Genomic DNA, 20232 nt, shown 5'->3' with positions numbered 1-20232 from the left:
GTTGAATTTTGTCAAATGCTTTTTTTGCACTGATTGAGATGGTTATATGTTTCTTGTCCTTCATTCTGCTAATGTACATTATATATCAGATTGACTGATTTTCATATGTTGAATGATTCTTATATCTCAAGGATAGATCCTACTTTATCATAGTGTATAATCCTCTTAATGTGCTGTTGTATTTGGTTTCCTAGTATTGAGGATTTTTTTCACCTATGCTCATAAAGTATATTGGCCTATATATATTTTTTTCTTGTAGTGTTCTTGTGTAGCTTTGCTATCAGGGCGTTGTTGACTTCATATAAAAAGAGTGTGAAAGTGTTCCTTCCTCTTTGATTTTTTTGAAATAATTTGTGAAAAATTGGAGTCAATTATTCCATAAATGTTTGGTAGAATTCACCTGTGAAGTGATCAGGTTTTTGGATTTTTGTCGTTGCTGTTGGAAATTTCTTGATGAGTGATTTAATCTCCTTGTTTGTCATTTGTTTTTTTTTGGGTGTTCTGTTTCTTCTTAATTCAGTCTTTGTAGCTTTGGCCTTAATTTGTTTTTCTTTTTTTCAGTTCCCTGAGGCACTTTGTTGTTTACTCGAGAGCTTTCTTTTCTAAGGTAAGTGCTTATAACTGTAAATTTTCCTCTTAGAACTCCTTTTGCTGTATCTCATACATTTTAGTATATTGTGGTTTCATTTTCATTTGTCTCATTTTTTTAATTGCCCTTTTAATTTCTTCTTTGATCCATTGGCTATACAGAAGCATGTTTTTAAATTTTCACATATATGTCAGTTTTCCAGTTGTTTATGTGTTATTTATATCTAGGTTAATTCTATAATAATCAGAAAACATGCTTGTTATAATTTTATTCTTCTGGAATTCATTAAGACTTGTTTTGTGACCTAGAATGTGACATGTGGACAATGCTCCATGCGTACTTGAGGCAAATGTGTATTTTGATGGTGTTGTGTAGAATGTTCTGTTTATACCCGTTAGGTCCATTGGTGTATTGAGTTGTTGATGTCTGCTATTTTCTCATTGAATAACTGCCTGGATAATCTCTTCATTATTGTGAATACTAAAGTCTCTTACTATTACATTGCTGTATATTTCTCCCCTCAGATCTGTCAATGTTTGTTTTATGTTTTTAGTTGTTCTGATTTTGAATACATATGTAGATGTATCTACAAGTCAGAAAAATGGAATATGATGGATATGATAATCCACACCAAATAAGGAGGGGAAAGCATCTTGCATATATTGGTACTTTAATGCAAATCACCATTGTTGTCCCCTTCAGAGAAACCAATTACCCCAACGGCCCCCTTCTGGAGGACATAATTGCATAAAGGAATCCTTTCCTCTAGATCTACTACTTCCCTAGGCCGCAGCGTTTGTTCATTTAAGCATGGGCTACATACATTTAGTCACAGCCTTTACTGGGGCCTTATCCTCTGAAGACCACAATATAGACTCCAATGTGGATAAGGTCCCATGTGTCTCTCCCCATCTCTAGAATGTGCTTCACAGAGCACAAAGTACTCAGCCTCAAACAGCTCACTACTGATCTTAAGAGAACATAGACAAGGCTTTGGGGAAATAATGTCCTTCAAAAAAAGGTATTTTATTTTTTAGCTTGTGAATGTCATAAATGCAAAATGTAATATCTAAAAAAATATAGAAGAGTATAAGAAAATTTTATTCCAGAAAGCAAACTAATCTGTCACTCAGATATAAAAGCTCTTAATATGCTAGAATATATCTACTGAAACCATCATTTAAATGAATTACTGAAATTTACAAAATAGTCATTATCAACTTGTTTAAAGTGGAAGTTGTTTGTTGCATTTCAGCTTTCATATTTCAATTAACATTCATTGGTCCTTCCTTCTTTCTCTTGGCCCTGATGACCTTTAAAGAGAGATAAGAAAGACATAATGAGACCCTAGATATTGAAATGAAGCTCTGCTTATATTTCTCCTTTCACCTGCCATATCTTTTCTTCCCATTGGCTACATTATTATCCTTGTCCCCTATGAAAGCTCATTAGTCACAAAGTTATGAAGATCTACCTTCAAAAAACTCATTTTTCCCCCCATTAACTAATCTCTGTTTGTCTTTTTCCTTCCTGAATAGATTTTTGAAATAAACTTCTGTGGTATCCTGGTTAACCAACTGCCCAATTTATTTAGAAGTTTTGATTTGTAACATTTGCAGAGTCTGGTGGCATACATATTTTCACATGGCTGATTTCAGACTACCACATGTTTAACAAGCAGTGCATACAATTCCTAAATTTCCAACAATAAGCTCTCTTCAGTAAGGATATGAGTGAATCCAGCACACTACTTCTATAGATATCTCTGCCCCAAGCCTAATTGCTCTGTAATGCAACTCCATAGATAGACACCGGAATATTTTTTGCTAAAATGTCAAAGCGATCAGGCATTCTCCTGCATAATTTTGTTTCAATTTTTCATGTATTTTCAACAATAAAGTTCCCATTAATTTACTTTTGAAAAAGCCACACTTCTATTTCTTTTTTATCTTTGGGCCTCAGTAGTCCCTTTTGTTTAATCTTTGGATCCCACAGTCTTCTGCATCTACTGAATTTCAGTTGTACAGAACTCATTACGCTGCGTCACACTTTTGGAATTTTCATGTATCATTTCCTTTGCCTAAAAGTCCCTCCAATATCTTTACCTTCCTAAAAAAAGCTATCTACCACAGATCAGTTTATTATGATGTGCCAGGCTGTGAGATAATTAATATGTATGCATTGTCTGAATGTTTAAACCATCCCAATGAAGTGGAGACTTCCATTATTTTAGAGGACCAATGAAACTATTTCCCCAATATCAGCCAACTAGTGCTTCTTAAATCCAGGATTCAAATCAGATCTGTCTTATTTAAAGCCCTTGCTCTTGAGCCCTATGTTCCCTGCCCCTAGATACATGTTTAAATCAATTAACACTAGTATTATATCCTTTCTAGAGCTGTATGAATGCCTTTACCTTAATATCCTTTTGAAAATCTTCCAGTTACAAATGCAAGGGCATTGTTTAGTTTCTCCTTCCACCCACTGGACTCTCTGAGTAATACATGAGGAATCTGGTGTTCCCAAAGCCTAAGCAAAATTATTTGCCTCTTTAGCAAACTCATTCTCCTCTATCCAGTTCCCACCTTGATGAAGCTGTGACTTCCACACACCAGTTTCAGCTTGCGGTCAACTGTTCTCAGTTGAAAGCAGAAGAGTCGAAGTTTATCTCCTTTCTCACACTTGATATTGTGCCATTTTCCACTCCCCACTACATCCATGGATCCTGTATTATCCTTTATTTCATAGATTGTGTTCTTCTTGTGTACACTTTTCTGCAAAAGAAGATTAACATCCTGTTTCTGAGAGCATTGTTAGTATAATATACATGAGAAATAGTCTCATGACACAGTTAATGCAATATGCATGACAGGAATGACAGGTACAGATCATACATGTAGCTTGGCCTGCCATCTCACAGGGTCCATCTTTTATTATCCAGCATTTTTTTTTTCCTGCTCAAGGTATTTTTCTTTCTGCAATTATACAACAATTAATATTTCCCTCTTTTTCTCCTGCTACCACCTTAAGATCAGCTGAGAGTAAATAAAGCACCTAGATATAGAGGAAACAAAAATTCCTATAGAACTTCTTGGTTCATGGTCCTGTGGAAAAACAAATGTATGCTTTCTACAATTATTCATTCAGTAGATTATGAGGAATTTCACTTTATTATTATTTTAATTTTTTAAAATTTCAATAGCTTTTTGGGTACAAATGTCTTTGGGTTACATGGATTAATTATATAGTGGGAATTCTGAGATTTTAGGGCAGCCATCACCCAAGTAGTGTACATTGTACCTAGCATATAGTTTTGTATCCCTCAGCTCCCTCCCAGCCTCCCCCTTCTGAGTCTTGAAAGTTTATTATATCACTCTGTATGCCTTTGTGTACTCATAGCTTAGCTCCCCCTGATAAGTGAGAACATAGAATATTTGGTTTTCCACTCCTGAGTTACTTTGGATTATTAGAAATTTTAAAGGAAAAAACTTCTATAACACAATCATTCATTCTTTCTCAGCCTTCCTCATTACTTATTCTTTTCCAATATCTTGTCCCCATTGACCTAACTCCCTCTATTCATACTCTGTAGTGTCTCACACACTTAAGCTATTACTCATCAATCTGTAATTACATTTATAAGCAAGATCTCTTAAAGAGAGTGTGAGAAAATGTGGAGGTAAATTTAAGGGGCTATCTTGGAAGACATGTATATAGGGTCATAAAGCAGTCAATCATATAAAATGTTAGTTGAGTTCATAGAAATGTGTAATGTTTTAGAGTGGAGAAAGGAACGGAATGCATTATCCTAACTAGCATCTTGAATTTGGACATGGACATATCAATAAAACTCTGTGCCTTGTAATTATTTTTTTTTGTAAATAATATGACGAGATTGCCTTATCCTCTAAGTATCATGGAATTCACTATTTCTCAGTTGTTCAACGCTATCTTCATAAATAAATGAATAAATAAATAAGATAGAAGAGCAACTGATCTAAGCACAAATGTTTAGACTGTATGGATAGCTGTTGAATGTATTTGCATTTATGAGCATACCGGCCAATCCACTTATTACTCCAAGTATATGTCACAACCAGAATTCAACCTTGGTAGCACAATTCATTATTTAAAATAAATGTATCAAAACTCAAAGTAAAATTATCAGTGCTCATTGGGATGGAGCTGAAAGAGATGACGTTATTAGCTTGCTCCCATTGATTTGGACCCTGTATTGTCCTAGTTCATTGTGGCTGACAACAGATCATTACTGCCAATATTTCTTACCAACTTTTTCAAAGCCCCTACATTTATTTTGGCATAAGAAAGTTAATAGGTCACTTAGTCCTATTTCCTATTTTGTGGGACAACTTCATCACTATCTCTAGTCAATATAAATTCTTGTGTTCCAATATTCAGACAGTAAGTCTGGCAAATTAAGACATTTAGTTCCAGGTAATGGTAGAGAAAATTAAAACAAAATTAAGGGATTACCTTTTGTAACATAAACAACCCATACACCATTGTTCCAGATGCTTGCTTGTAAAGTTGATTGATCTTGGGAGTTTTATTTGCTATTTGGATAATTGTTTTTGGGACCTCAAAATTTTGATTAAAGTCAGACACAGATGATGCTTCCTTTATTTCCATTACTCCTTCACATTCAGAGTAATTAGATATGGTAATGACCTTCTTCCTTACGAATTTGTCTTTCAAGTTGATGTCGAAGACTTTCACATGGAAATATTGAGTCTTACTGGCCACTGTAGCATGAAACATTCTGCTTTCCCCATTTTCTGGGGACTCGTATTTAAATGGCGCTGTTGCTTTCAGTACCACCACTGTCACTGGGTCCTTTTGGGGAACATTTCTTCTCACATCCACCTGACGTCGGGCCTGGGTTTCCTGATTCTGTGTTGGGCAGACACAAGAAAATAAACTTAAAACTTTGAGCAGGAGGCCGGGTGCAGTGGCTCACGCCTGTAATCCTAGCACTTTGGGAGGCCGAGTCGGGTGGATCACGAGGTCAGAAGATCGAGACCATCCTGGCTAACACGGTGAAACCCCCATCTCTACTAAAAATACAAAAAAACTAGCCAGGCATGGTGGTGGGCGCCTGTAGTCCCAGCTACTTGGGAGGCTGAGGCAGGAGAATGGCATGAACCCGGGAGACAGAGCTTGCAGTGAGCCCAGATCACACCACTGCACTCCAGCCTGGGTGATCGAGTGAGACTCCGTCTCAAAAACAAACAAACAAACAAACAACAACAGCAACAGAAACTTTGAGCAGGAATACAAAGTCACTCTGCACGAGTGACTCTGCAGAGCTTTCGACCCAACAACTTTCACAGATATTTGGAGCTGGGGACTGGGCTAGACAGGGATTGCTGAACAGAAAGGAATGGCACATGAGCTGGTAAAGTTTAGCTAGTGAAAGTCTAAGGTAGCAGACAACAGGCCTGGAAATTAAATCACCCTCATTGACTCAGAATAATCTTCCTGAAGCAAAGCATGATCTTCTGCATGAACAATCTGGAGTAGTAGATGATGAAAACATTGTTGTGAAGAAACTTTAAAGAAAGATTAGAATATAATAACAAATCCAAATATCTCCCCTACCTACTTAAATTATCAAAGACAATCAACAAAGTGAAAACAACTTGGATAGCATTAAAAATGAAGAACCATGCCAACCAGAAGCCTAAAACATCATTAGATGTTCTAATGATCAAACATTCATTAGAAATTCTAATGATCACTAGTGTACTCTACCATTCTGAGGGCCCTACTCCTTTGTTTCTTCCCAAGAAACAGTGCTTTTACAAGTGGAAAGACTTGGCCTGGCTAGCATGTAAGTAGTCTCAGGTAGAGGATTTCTGGTTAGAGCTATGTCCTTGACTGTGTATGCACAGCATTTCACAGTGGCTAGAATGCTAACAACAATGAAAAAATGACCAGTTTGTTTATTGCTTATGTCCTCTCCCCACAGTGGCCTGGCCTATTTGAGTTGCAGCAGAATACTTTTCTGAAGAGAACGTTGGCAGATCTGTAATAGGAAGTGTGGGGAGCAAAGATGAGCTATGGGCTTGTATGTACTGGTACTAGGAGCCAGGCTACTTACCTGCACAGACCAGAAATGCTTAGTGGTCTGTCCTGGTGTTTTACACACAGTGATTACCTGTAGGTAATTGGACTTTCCTTACATGTGGCTTCTCACCAATGTAAACAAGTTATCATAATATGGAAAACAGTTTTCCCACAGCAAATCAGTAATATGAAGAGTTATGCATGAGAGTAACAATAGTAACAGTGGAATGCACTGTGACTGGGTTAAAAAAAATGGAGAAGAGGACCAGGAAGAGTGTACCTGAGTAAATGAAGTGTTGGATGGAGTTGATGATGAGGTCTGGGGTAGTGGGGGATGATCCATGGCTGCAGCTGTGCTGGCTCCTGAGGGACCTGGGGGCTTACTCTGCTCCTGGGACACCTTATTCCTTTTGGCTTCAGTCTTTTCTTTGTTCGGAGTTTTTCTTTTCTGAAAGCAGTTTAATTTTCCTGTTAATGGGGTTTATTATTAAAAGAAGCAGAGCAAGTTTTCATTTTTTCATTACAACATAGTAAGTTCTATTTATGTTGGATGGGATGTCCTTGGAAACCCCAGGGAATTACAACCTGTCACTTGAAGATATGGACAATAGATAATATTGGGCATAGATTGTTGCACTAAAAAGGAGATGGATGATTTCAACAAACGCATTACTGTTATCACCACTGTGGTGTGATGAGAAGAGCACTGAACTTGGAATGAGAAAATCTAGATTTGTGTAAGGATGGGCAAGATGTATATCAAATATGATTATTACCCCATTTTTATAATAAGGATGCTAATATATTTATGTCACGGAAATTTTTTATTACATTTTTATGATGCCTAACTCTTTACTCATCACAGAGGCGATCCGTAATTACTAATTTGGTAAGTCTAAGCTGTGTTGAGATATTAGTGAAGAGCCACGTGCCATAGCAGAGTATCTTCTATGAGCCTTCAGTCCTGCTCCTCTTTCTCAAGCTTACCTGAGCTACAGGAATCCTCTTTCTTGCTTCCGATGTCTGTGTGTTTCTTGCAGTGGATGCAGGTGCTGCAAGACCCACTTCTTTTTGGTTTATTTTTTTCATTGGAGCTTTTTCTTGTGTTTTCATTTTCTTAGCCACTGACAAAAGAAAAGAAAAAGGGCACGATAGGCCTAGACTGGAATAGCTTATCTAAGACAGCTGAAGCAGTTTCAATATTACCTGCTGTCAGCTCCTGCATGAGAGTTCGGATTTCCTGTTACCTCTACTGCATGAACCCAGCCTGGCTGCTAGGAGGCCAACAGTAGCATGGTAGGCATAGGCACTGTCTCATTCTCCTCAGTGCTTTACTCACTCTTCCGCTTTGCAGTGAGAACATGCTTCCTGTCCTGTGAACTCCATGTGCCTCAGTCAACCCTTTCTCAGTCTTATTCTCCTACCATTTCTTTTAAATATCTAAGGCTTTCATGATGCTGACAGGTTGGTCATGTTCTGTGCAATATCTGTTCAAATGACAGAAATATGACCTGAAAGGAAATATGATCTGAATTCTAATGTGGCAAAGTGCTAATACTGGCTTTTGAATTAAAAAAAAGAACAGTGATTTATTAAGCGGAAAAATTCTACACATCTCTTAATAGAACTATTTGCTGCATAAATTGGTTAAATATAAATATTTCAAATAAAATACATTTTCAAAAGTAGCTTTTTTTATTCATTTTCTGACATTTCTAATTTACTGAAACACTCACTCTCTCATAAATCCCTGTCTTTGGTTTTTTATCCTTACCCCAAATACATTCTTCTAAATATATCAATCTCTTTTATATGAAACAGAATGTTCCAAATTGCCAACTGGTCAGTCTCTGAGGTGCCAACATCCCCATGACTGCTGAGTTATAAATTGGGAAAGGGATGTACCAGCTATGACCAAGGTGGGGTTCTACTCAAGACTGGGGATACTCAAGGCAGAGTAACTATGTGCAAGGTTTTCCCTATTACCTTTTGACTTCTCTTTTCGAAGATTGTTAACAAGGTTTTTAAGTGATGGCATATCTTTGGCCAGTTCTATTAGTTTGTCTAAACAGGCAATGCCTTGGAACTTTTTTTCCATCAAATCTGAAATCTTAATTCTGTTGTATTCTTCTTGCATTTTTGTAGTTAGTCCTAAATCACAGGCTAGTAAGGACTTAATTGTTGTAAAATGATAATCATCCATGAGCTCAAATCCTTTCAGCAAAAGAATTCTCTTGTATTCATTCACCATTTCTGAAGTTATAGCTTGGCCTATAAAGTAAAAATGACACACAACATTACACATTTATGCAGACAATTTTAAAAAATGAGATATGCTTTTGTGAGTGAGTGTCCCAGGCCAAAATGTTGTCCCTGGATGCATATAAGAAAAAGGGACTAAGTTACCAGATGTGTCACTGTGAACAATGGATCAAGACTTGCTTTATTAGGAGGTTCAGTGAAGTTCTTCCCTTTTAATGTTGATAAGTTGGGTCAGAGGTGTATGTGGTGAAATGATGTTTGGAAACAGGCAATTGTTGCAGTGTTTATAGTATGGGTTTCATGGTGTCAAAATCCGTGGTTCCTCCTCTGATATTTTATTGGGGCCTAAGCCTATCCCTCAATGCCTACCTCTTGGCTCCTGACTCTTCCCATACTCACTATGACCAAAGTGGCCTAAGTATAAATGGGCTGCAGCCACTCACCTTATGTGAATTACCTTCTGCCACAGCACTACAGTTCTGAGTTGTGGAATGGACTCGGGTCCTTCTTGGCTGTCCCTAATCAGCTCTCATTAGCATTTTGTCTCCCTGGGGCTTAGGACTTGTTCTCTGTGTCCTATGCATCTATAAAATTGTCATTTTGCTGTCCTCCTATCTGCTGTCTAGTGTGGAATTGCAGCATTTATTTTTTGCACATTTGTTTTTTACAGTCAATTATTTACCTCCAACTAGTCTTACTTTTACTAAAGATTTCTGTCAGACAACCAAGTAGCTTTCTTTATGGATAAAGACATGACTCTTTTTCCTGAAATCCTTCAATGAGTTTTGATTTTTATTGGTATAGATTTCTACTCAGCATGACTTGAAAGGCCTTGAATAAACTGTATCTCTCTTTTTGTGTGTGTCTGTTACTTTTGAATTTCTTATATCCTATGCTCTAGAAATATACAATATGTCTTTCTTTTTCAGGTCTTCTTACTGTTAATTCCCTTCCTGCTACCTGGGAAAGGATTCCCACTTTTCTTCCTCTGAATAATTCCTTAGAGTTTTTAATGCTTAATTGAGGCTTTATCTTCTGGGAGCTGTTGTGTTCGCACTCTCACTTATGTGTGCCTCTTTAACCCCTTGTGTACTACCTAAGGGCATTCAGTTCCTAATGTATATTCCAATTTTCTGTTTAAATTTATGAGTGTTCCTTTAGGTTGGTGACCATGTGTTTGTGCAACTTTTATATAATTAGAGTGTCCAAATTCTTAGGGCTGTAAATTATTCTCTTTTGGGAGAACATGAGTGTTTCTGTGTTCAAACCTATCAAATAAAGAAAAATTTCACACGTGGACACATACAGTAAAGCCAAAGAATATTAAAAGCAAAATGATAAAATCTTCCAGAAATACTGAGTAGAACACCTACAAAGATTAAATAATCTGACTGAACAGTCTGCAGCAGGTTAAGAAAGTAATTTTTACATAGTTATATGTCTGCAATTTTAAAACCTGAGAAGAAACAGAAGGATGAAAAGGTTTGTGGGGTTTGGGGGCTTGGGAAGGGATGAGAGTTAGCAGGGAAGTGTGGTAGCAAAATCATCTTGCAAATTAGAAATATAATGTGAAGTAATACGTGGCTGATATGGTTTGGCTATGTCCCAACCCAAATCTCATCTTGAAATATCATCTTGTGATAGTGAGCGAGTTCTCATGAGATCTATGGTTTTATAAACATCAGGCATTTCCCCTGCTAGCACTCATTCTCTCTCCTGCCACCCTGTGAAGAGGTGCCTTCCATCATGATTGTAAGTTTCCTTAGGACTCCCCAGCCGTGCGGAACTGCGAGTCAATTACATCTCTTTTCTTTATAAATTACCCAGTCTCAGATATTTCTTCATAGCAGTGTGGCTATTTTTAATCTTCTTATTCATCTCACTTTAATGTGAATAATGACATGATTTGTTGAAGAACTCAATGCATTTGATATTAGGATGTTGATATTATCTCTACTGGGACACTTGCAGTGCCTAAATACAATGTATGCATTAAATAGTCTTTCTTACTGCATACAATGTATGCATTAAGTAGTCTTTCTAAAATTCCCCCTAAAAAAATGAATTAAAAATCAGAGTTGTCCCAGGAGTTTCAGGTGAAGTGCTGTGAATCAGTTTTCAAGCAAAAATATTTTTCAAACTAAAATTTTGTATCTGGTCAAAATGTTATTTGAACGTTATGGTTTAAAAAATTGTTCTCTTACTTACTGAGAGTGACATTAGCAAGATTGCAGATGAGGAAGTTCCAGACTTTCATTATACCATGGAAACACCAAATAAAGAACAATTTATGAACCAAACTAATGTTTTCAGCTGTTAAGAAATGGTTGCAACAAAGGAAATTCCAAACCAAGATTAAGCCACATTCAAAATAGTGGAAAACTTCTAGGTGTTTTTCTTTGTCCCTGTTTAACTTTCTCCCTTGAATGGTGTGACGTGATCAGGAGGAAACTTCTAATTCCTCATTCTTCCTTTGTAATAGAAGGAAAAGTGTGGAACTGCTTTGCAACATTATAGCTTCTCTGGAGTTTCCTTGAGGGACTAGTACCTCCTTCACATGACTTGGAGCATTGATGGAAATGGTGGCATAGTTTAAATATCAGATTTGAGGCTGCAAAAAGTAGCGGTGGGTGCTCCAGCTTGTGAGAGCTTCATGGGATCTGCTACTCCCTGGATGCCAGAAGGCAAGAGATTATTGATAGAGGAATACAGTAGAACATCTAAGGTCATGAAAAGAGGCAGGTGTGGCTTTTAGGGAAATTATGGCTTAAAAGCAGTGTGTATATGAGAGAATTACAAAAAATGCATACACATAAACCCAGGCAAGACACAAGTCCATGTAGGCCTCAGAGAACGTTTATATTTCATACTTAGCTGAAGAGTGAAAGTCCTCCCCTGAATGGTGCCAGTTAACAATGGTTGTGAGGGGGCTGTTTTTACAAATGTCCGGTTTTCAACAAAAGGTATACAAAGAAACAGGTAAACATGGTCAATTTTAAAGAAAAAAATGAATCTCCACAAACTTTCTCTAAAGAAACACAGCCCTCGGACTTTCTTGTCAAAGACTAAAACAGCACTCTTAAATATGATCAAAGAGTGAAAGGAAAATAGGTACAGACAATTAAATAAAATCAGGAAAATGATTAACAAAAAATGAGAATATACAAAAAATAGAAATTACCAGAAAAAAATCCCATAAATTCTGAAGCTGAAAAACACATTGACTGCATTGTAAAATCCACTAGAGGAGTTCCTCAGCCCACACCAATAAGCAGAAGAATCAGTTAGCTTGAAGACAGGACGTGTGTAATTATCAAGGCTGAGGAACAAACTTTTTTAAAAGATATAAAGGAAAGTGAACAGAACTTATAAAGGACTTGTAGTACATCATCAAGTGGGACAATATATGCATTATGTAAGTCTGAAAAGGTGATGGAAAAGAGAAAGGAATCACAAAATTATTTGAGTAAATAAGGACTGAAAACTATCCAAATTTGAGAAAAGACAAAATGTACAGGTATAAGAAACTGAACAAGCTGCAACTATGATAAACTCAAAGAAACTTACACTATGACACATTATTATCAAATTACCAACACTCAAAGACAAAAAGAAAATCATTTAAAAAGCAGCAAGAAAAAGGCAACTCATTATATCCAAGAAATCTTCAATAGGATTATGAGCACCTTTGTCAGCAAATACTTTGTAGACCAGAAGGTAGTGGGACAATACATTTCAAGTGTTTAAAGAGAAGTCTGTCCATCAAAAATGCTATATCTGGGAAACCTGCTACTCATAAATGAGAGAAATTAAGACATTCCCAGATAAACATAAGCCGAAGGATTTCATTACCACTATATCTACCCTAAAAGAAATACTAAAGAGATTTCTTCAAGCTGAAAAACAAGGACGCTAGACAGTAACTCAAACTCATACAAAAATATAAGTTCTTCATGAAAGGTAAATATATACATAAATACAAAACATGACTTTTGCTATTTTGATTTGTAATCATTTTTTATTATTTTATAGGATTTAAAATGTGAAAGCAAAACAATTTATAAATCAATGTTAATTGGTGCATATTATATAAATGCAATTTGTAATATTAACATAAAATCTGTGTTGGGGAGCTGTAAAGGAGTAAACATTTTGCATATGATTGAAGTTGTTATTAGTTAAAAATAGATTGCTATAACTTTAGAATATCATATTCAACCTGATGATGACCACAAAGATATCTGTAGGATGTACACAAAGGAATAGAAGAACATAAAAATGTTTCACTACAGAAAAAAATCAACAAAAAGAAGTCACCAAGAGACAAAAACCTACTAAGACATACAGAAAACAAACAAAATATGGCAACAATAAGTTCTAAGTTCTTCCTTATCAATAATTAGTTCAAATGTAAATGGTTTAAACTTACTAATCAAAAAGCATATTAAAATTATATACATATATATATCACAATGAATTTAAAAACAGGGGATCCAACTATATGTTGCATACAAGAGGCTCATTTTAGAGATCTAAGGACAAAGATAGAAAGTGAAGGAATAAAAGACATATTCCATTGAAATATTAAATAAGAGAGCAGAGTTTGCTATACTAGTATCAGATAAAACAAAAATAACAGTCAAAAAGCGTTATAAGAGACGAAGAATATTACATAGTGTTAAAAAGGCCAGTTCACCTAGAAGATATGACAATTAGAAACATACATGCACAAAACATCAGAGCTCCTAATATATGAAACATTTACAGAATTGAAGGGAGAAATAGACAACTCTAAAGTAATAGTAAGAGACTTTAATGTTTCACTTTCAATAATAGGTAGAACAACCTGACAGAAGAAAATTAGGAAAAAATAAATATTGAAAAACATTATAGACCACTTATAGACCAATTATATCTAACAGATATATCCAAAACAGTAAAGCCAACAACAGTAGAATACACATTTTTCACATGAACATATGGAACATTGTCCCAAAATACACCACAAATTAGGACACCAAACAAGTGTTAATAAATGTTAAATGTTTGAAATCATACAGAGTATATTTTTTATCATAATGGAATAAAAGTAGAAATCAACATAAAGAAAACTAGAAAATTCATGACTGTGAAAATAAACAACACAAACAATGAAACATGTACAAAGATTCACAAGTCAAATTTAAATCCATATTTAGAGAAATTACATAGAAACACAACATAGCATTTCATTAAATGCAAAGAATATGGTGATGAGGGTAATTTATAGATTTAAACAACTACATTTACAAAGAAGACTCTCAAATCAATAATCTGACTTTGCACCATAAGGAACTTAAAAAAGTAGAACAAACTAAACCCAAAGCCATCAAAAGGAAGGAAAAAAGAAAAATTAGAGGTAAAACTGAGATAAGAAAAATAATAAAGAAAATCAATAAAAACAAGAGTTGGTTTTCTGAAAATGTGAATAATACTGACAGAACTTTAACTGAATTGACATAGAAGAAAAGGAAGGAGACTCAAATAATAAAATCAGAAACTAAAAAGAGAACATTACAACAGATTTCACAGAAATAAAGAGAATACTTTGAACAATTGTATATCAATAAGTGGGATAACCTAAATGAAATGGATAAATGGATAAATTATTAGAAACATACAACCTGCAAATTTTGAATCCTAAAGAAACAGAGAATCTGAACAGTCACTATGAACTAGTCAGGAGACTGAATCAGAAGTCAAAAACCTCTCAATAAAGAAAAGTCCAGACTAAGTGGTTTTACTGGTAAATTCTACCAAATATTTAAAGAAGAATTAAGACCAAAATCCCTCAAAGTCTTTCAAAATTTGAAAAGGAGGGAACACTTCCAAACTCATTGTATGACTCAGCATTACTTTAATGCAACGCCAGACAGAGGCACTAGGAAAATAAAATTTTCTAAACAATATCCCTTATGCATGGTGATGCAATTTTTTTTTACAAAATACTAGCAAACATAATTATATAGCACATTAAATTTATTTATGCATCATGACCATTTACGGTTAATCCCTGGAACGCAATGATGGCTCATCATACAACAATCAATCAACACTCTTAATGGTAAAAGACTGAAAACATTTCTCTTATTCCTGAAAGATGAGGAAAAATACACAGATGCTCATTTTTCACTTGTAAAAATCAATTAAGGTAATACACCACATTACCAGAATGAAAGACAAAAAAAAAAACATGATCATCTCAATTGACGTAAAAAATAAATAAAGTATTTGACAAAATTAAATAGCCTTTCAGGTTAGAAACACTCAGTAAACTAAGAATAGGAGAAAATTACTTAAACATAGTAAAGTCTACATACAAAAATACCATAGCTAACATTATTCCCAATGGTAAGGGACTGAAAACATTTCTCTTGCTCCTGAAAGATCAGGAAAAAGACAAGGATGATTTTTTTGTTCACTTTGGTTTGAGATAGTACTGAAAGTTTAACACCCACCCACCCCCCAAAAATAGGCAAGAAACAGAAAATATAAAATATCCAAATAAGAAAGAAAAAAAGGTAAATTATCTCTCTTTACTGGTGATATGATCTTATATGTGGAAAGTCCCAAAGATTCTATGTAAATACTTAGAATTGATAAACAAATCCAGCAAAGTTACAGGAATCAAAGGCAACACACACAAATCAGTTGTGTTTTTATACGCTAACAATGAACAAAAAGGAAATTAAGGAAACAATTCTTTTTCTGTATACAATAGCTTAAAGTAGTAAAACACTTAGGCGTAAACTTAATCAAGGAGGTAAATTATACAACACCTTGAAGGAATTAAAGAAGGCACAAATGTACATGGGAAGGCATCTGTGTCCAGGGGTTAGAAGACTTAATACTGTTAAGGTGTCAATACCCAAGGAACTGCAAATGCAATGCAATTTGCAATGTAATCTGTAATGCAAAATCCCAGAAGTGTTTTTTACACGAACACAAAAATTTGTCTTAAAATTCATGTAGAATTTAAAGGTACTTTAAATAGCCTTTTTTAATCTTAAAAAAAGAAGAACATGGAGGTTTCAGACTTCCTGCTTTCAAAACTTGTTATAAAGACACAATAATCAAAACAGTGTGGTACTGGCATAAAGACAGACATAAAGAACAATGGAATATGATAGATAGCATAGAAATAAACCCTAAAAGATATGGCTTATTGATTTTTGACATGGACGTCAAGGCCATTTAATCAGAAAGAACAGTCTTTTCAAAAATGCTGTTGGGCAACAAATATCTGTATACAAAAAGTTGAACCCTTACCTACATCATATACAAAATGTAACTCAAAGTATATCAAATATCTAAATGTAGGAATTAAAACTATGAAACTCTTAGAATAAAACAAAGGGGAAAGGCTCCATGACACTGGATTTGGCAATGGATTTCTTGGACATGACACCGATAGCAAAGGCAACAACAACAACAACAATAAAATAGATAAATCAGATTACAACAACATTTAATTTTTATATACATCAAAGACACAATTAACAGAGTAAAAAAGGAAACCTAGAGAATGAGAGAAAATATTTACACTTTATGTATTTGATGAGTGCTTTATATCCAGAATATACAGCAAACTCCTACAAATCAACTCCAACAACAGGATCCAAACACTGTGATAAAAATTGATAAAGGACTTGAATAGACATTTCTTCAAAGGTGCTATACAAATGGCCAATAAGTACATATGAGTATGCTCAATGGCAATGATCTTTAGAAAAATACAAATCAAACCCATAAAAACCACAATGAGATATAACAATTAAAAACATACATGCACAAAACATCAGAGCTCCTAGCATGATGTTTTTTGGTACTGTCAAAAAAAATAACAACAGAAAATAACCAGTGTTGGTGAGGGTGAGTAGAAAAGTGAAACCTTGTACATCATTGGTAGGAATGTAAAATGGTTCCGATGCTATGAAAAAAATATGATTCTTACTCTTAAAATTAAAAATCAAATTACCATATGATTCAGTAATTTTACTTCTAGATATATTCCCAAAATAAGTGAAAGTGTGATCTCAAATAAATGTATGTACATATATGTTCATTACAGAATTAATCACAACAGAAAAATGTGAAAGTAGTACAAGTTCCTTCAATGGATGAATGAATAAAAAGAAATATGGTTTCTTACATATTTTATGGTAAATACATAAAATGGAATATTATTCTACCCTAGGAAGAAAGAATATTCTGACACACGATACAATACAACATGAATGAACTTTGAGAACATGAAATGAAAAAAGCCAGTCACAAAAAGCACACACATACTGTATGACTAAACATATATGAAGAGTTAGAGTTTTTAAATTGATAGGGAAAGAAGGTAGAATGATGTTTGCCAAACTCTGGAGGAAAGGGGAATGGTGAAATTGTTGGTTAACGGTTAGAGTTTTAGTTTTGCAAGATTCAAAGGCATTCTGGAGGTTGGTTGCACAACAATATGAATGTATTTAATACTACTGAACCGTACACTTGAAGCTGATTAAGATGACACATTTTACATTACATGTTTCTTAACACAATTAAAAGAAAACAATTATTATATTCAAAGCTTTCAGAAGCTTGGCAATGAAAATATCCATACCCACAGCTGTTTGTGAAGAACTACTCATTATGAAAATAAATAAATCTAAGAAATGTCGGAGGCCAAAAGGGAAGTAAGATCAAGCAAATACTTTAATTAGTGTTTTTACTATCTTAAAAATAAGTAAAGCCAGAGTCAAAGAAAAGAAAACAGGAACTATATGAACATACTCTTACAGGTGAAGTTGTATGTTTGGGGGACCAGAAGATGTGAGAGTTTGCTAAGGGGCTTGTCTTTAAGGAGAATATAGATTTTTTAAAAACAAGAAACTTGACAAGAAAGGAGAAGAAGAAAGCACAGAATAAGTGCTACACATTGAAACAAAGTAAGATGGCAAAACCAAGTTAAAATATATACCTTTATAGAATGTGCATATCTGGACTAAACTCATCAACTAAGAGGAAAAATTTTCAATTTGGATTAAAAATAAATCCAGTTATATGTTGTTGACAAAATACAAATAAAGCAAAAGGTCACTTAAGTTTGAGAAACAGCTGGAAAAAGTTATATTCTTCAAACTCTAACTTAAAGAAAGACTTTTTAGGAAAAATAGTGTAGCTTAAAATAGGCTTTAGTCAATAAGTATCAGCACATAGTTTCACCACATAATAGTAAAGTATGCAACCTGTAAAAAGATATAATAATTTAAATTATAATCTGTTATTACTTTATAAAGTAGCATATAGAATTTTTTTCTTCTCTCTAAACACACACAACATATATACTTAGATATACATATTCTGTGTAAAAATATATGGTAGAAGTCAAAAGAACTACAATGAGAAATTAACAAAATCACTATTAGAGTTGGAGGTTTCACCACATCTCTCTCTCAGTTACTGAAAGAACAAGGTAAAAAATAGCTTAGATTTAGATTTAGATTTTTCAAACAAAATTAACAAGCTTACTTAAGAAGCTTTATCTTACTTAAATAGAATTTGGAATCCAACATTTATAAACTCTTCTCAAGTACTCATGAAGTAATTAGAAAACATTCATTATGTACTAAGCCATAAAAAAGAAAAAATGTATCCCAAAGTAGGTAATATATAATTGATTCTCCCTGTCTTTTCATTATACCTTGCCACAAAAAATGTTATCTATGACTGAGTAAAGCATAGACCACTTGAAAAAGACAATTATTTCTTCTTACACTTGTAAAACGAAGCATAAAATGATACTGTTTCATGAAAATGTAAAGATTATTTTTGAGTAAACGCTTGTAAAATTGAGAAATTAATGTGTGCACATGTCTATGCTCTTTAAAATAGAGATAAAATCATATAATAGAGATTTATGTCCTGGTTTATTTTTTACTAAATATTACTTCATAATAATTTTCTCATGTGACTGTCTTGTCTTTTAACTTAGGCCCAAATCCAGTCACCAAGCTTCTAGTCATCCTCTAGCCAAGAAAACCAAGTATCTCCTCTAAATATCAATTTATGCGAAAAGACACCCAAGAATTAATTTTTAAAACTTGCTGTAGACAAAATACATTTTTTTGGTTCATACTCCAATTGTGGTAGAATAAAAGATATCCATTTGCTACCTACACAGGTAAAGGATTCAGTTCTTAGTTTTCTGAATATGATTGATAAAAACACTTCTGGTCTCAGGCAATTATTCTCCACTGAGATGGTGTGGTTACCAACTAGATACCTAGATCTTTCGCTAAAGAACTTCCCAGGAATCTCACCTTAACAGATACTTCTTCCACAATAGTCTTCAGAAATCCTGGAGTCACTGTCTTGTTTAGGACAGAATCACTGTCTGTAAAGCTTTGGAGAGATTAAACTGCAGACTATTTTAATCTTGTAAAGGGCTGAGAAATGAAAGCTAACAAGGAAAAACAGCACTTGTTAGAGCCACTCTAAATCTTGATTGTAGATGGCCTTCTCACACTGTCCTAATTCCTAACTAGAAAGAAGTTATATAATCATGAAACAATTTTGAGGCCACGCCTATCAGCCTTTGTAGCTTTCTATTTCAGATGTCAGAGAAAGTGGTCAGTTCCTCTTTGTAAAAAGTAATCTCAGTCACAAGGAGAAATGACAGCAAATGGTGCTTCTTCTTTGCTTTTTTGACTTACAAATACTTGCTGAAAGGAGTTTCAAACTCAGAACTTCCTTATAAAGCTAACTTAGATATAGGTCATTAGAAACCAGTAGCCCCTTGAATAAGGATCTTTAACATAAATTGGGAAAGGTGAAACACCAAGGTTTCTTTCTCCTTTCCTGTCCACAGAGTGGCAGGAGCAGGAGATCTTAGTAGAGATGCCTATGGCTACCAGAACTTGACTTCATCTCTTGGATAGGGGCGGGTCTACTATGAAATTGTTTTTGTTTAAATAGTACCTACATATTCACTCAGTTATTAATAACTGATACACCTGGAGCTTGACAGAGGCAGAAAGTCATTATGAATATGTAAATCCTTACTCAAATAATTTGAAAGAGTTTCATACTAGTTGCTCTCTTGAGTATAATAACTGAGCTGCCTTACCTTGATTATTAAATTCATGATTACTCATGTTTTTTGCATTATTTATGGATAGTTGGTTCATATCATGATTGAAACCTTGAAAATTCTGGAAGAGCACTGAAACTCTGGAATGATAGGGGGACTGATAAACCCTTTGTACTGC

The 20232-nt window shown here is 34.5% G+C and overlaps 1 protein-coding gene across 2 annotated transcripts; it reads right to left on the bottom strand.

Moving 5' to 3' along the window:
* Nucleotides 1–1594: 1594 nt before the first annotated feature.
* MNDA (myeloid cell nuclear differentiation antigen) lies at nt 1595–19906 on the bottom strand. Of its 2 annotated transcripts, none has more exons than XM_063626950.1 (7): nt 19285–19906; nt 8663–8947; nt 7664–7800; nt 6957–7124; nt 5084–5500; nt 3175–3363; nt 1595–1902 (listed from the first exon to the last, which is right to left on the bottom strand). In XM_063626950.1, exons 2-7 carry the CDS (start codon nt 8925–8927, stop codon nt 1855–1857), a joined length of 1224 nt encoding a protein of 407 aa, XP_063483020.1. In that variant the 5' UTR covers nt 8928–8947; nt 19285–19906; the 3' UTR covers nt 1595–1854. The 2 variants fall into 2 exon arrangements, with proteins under 2 accessions (XP_063483020.1, XP_063483021.1); XM_063626951.1 differs by having other exon boundaries at nt 5279–5500.
* Between the last annotated feature and the right edge of the window lie 326 nt (nt 19907–20232).

This window comes from Symphalangus syndactylus, chromosome 12 (genome assembly GCF_028878055.3).
Source record: "Symphalangus syndactylus isolate Jambi chromosome 12, NHGRI_mSymSyn1-v2.1_pri, whole genome shotgun sequence".
Lineage (NCBI taxonomy): Eukaryota > Metazoa > Chordata > Mammalia > Primates > Hylobatidae > Symphalangus > Symphalangus syndactylus.
The sequence above is the reverse complement of the archived record's forward strand: the minus strand, read 5'-3'. Positions and strand labels throughout refer to the sequence as shown.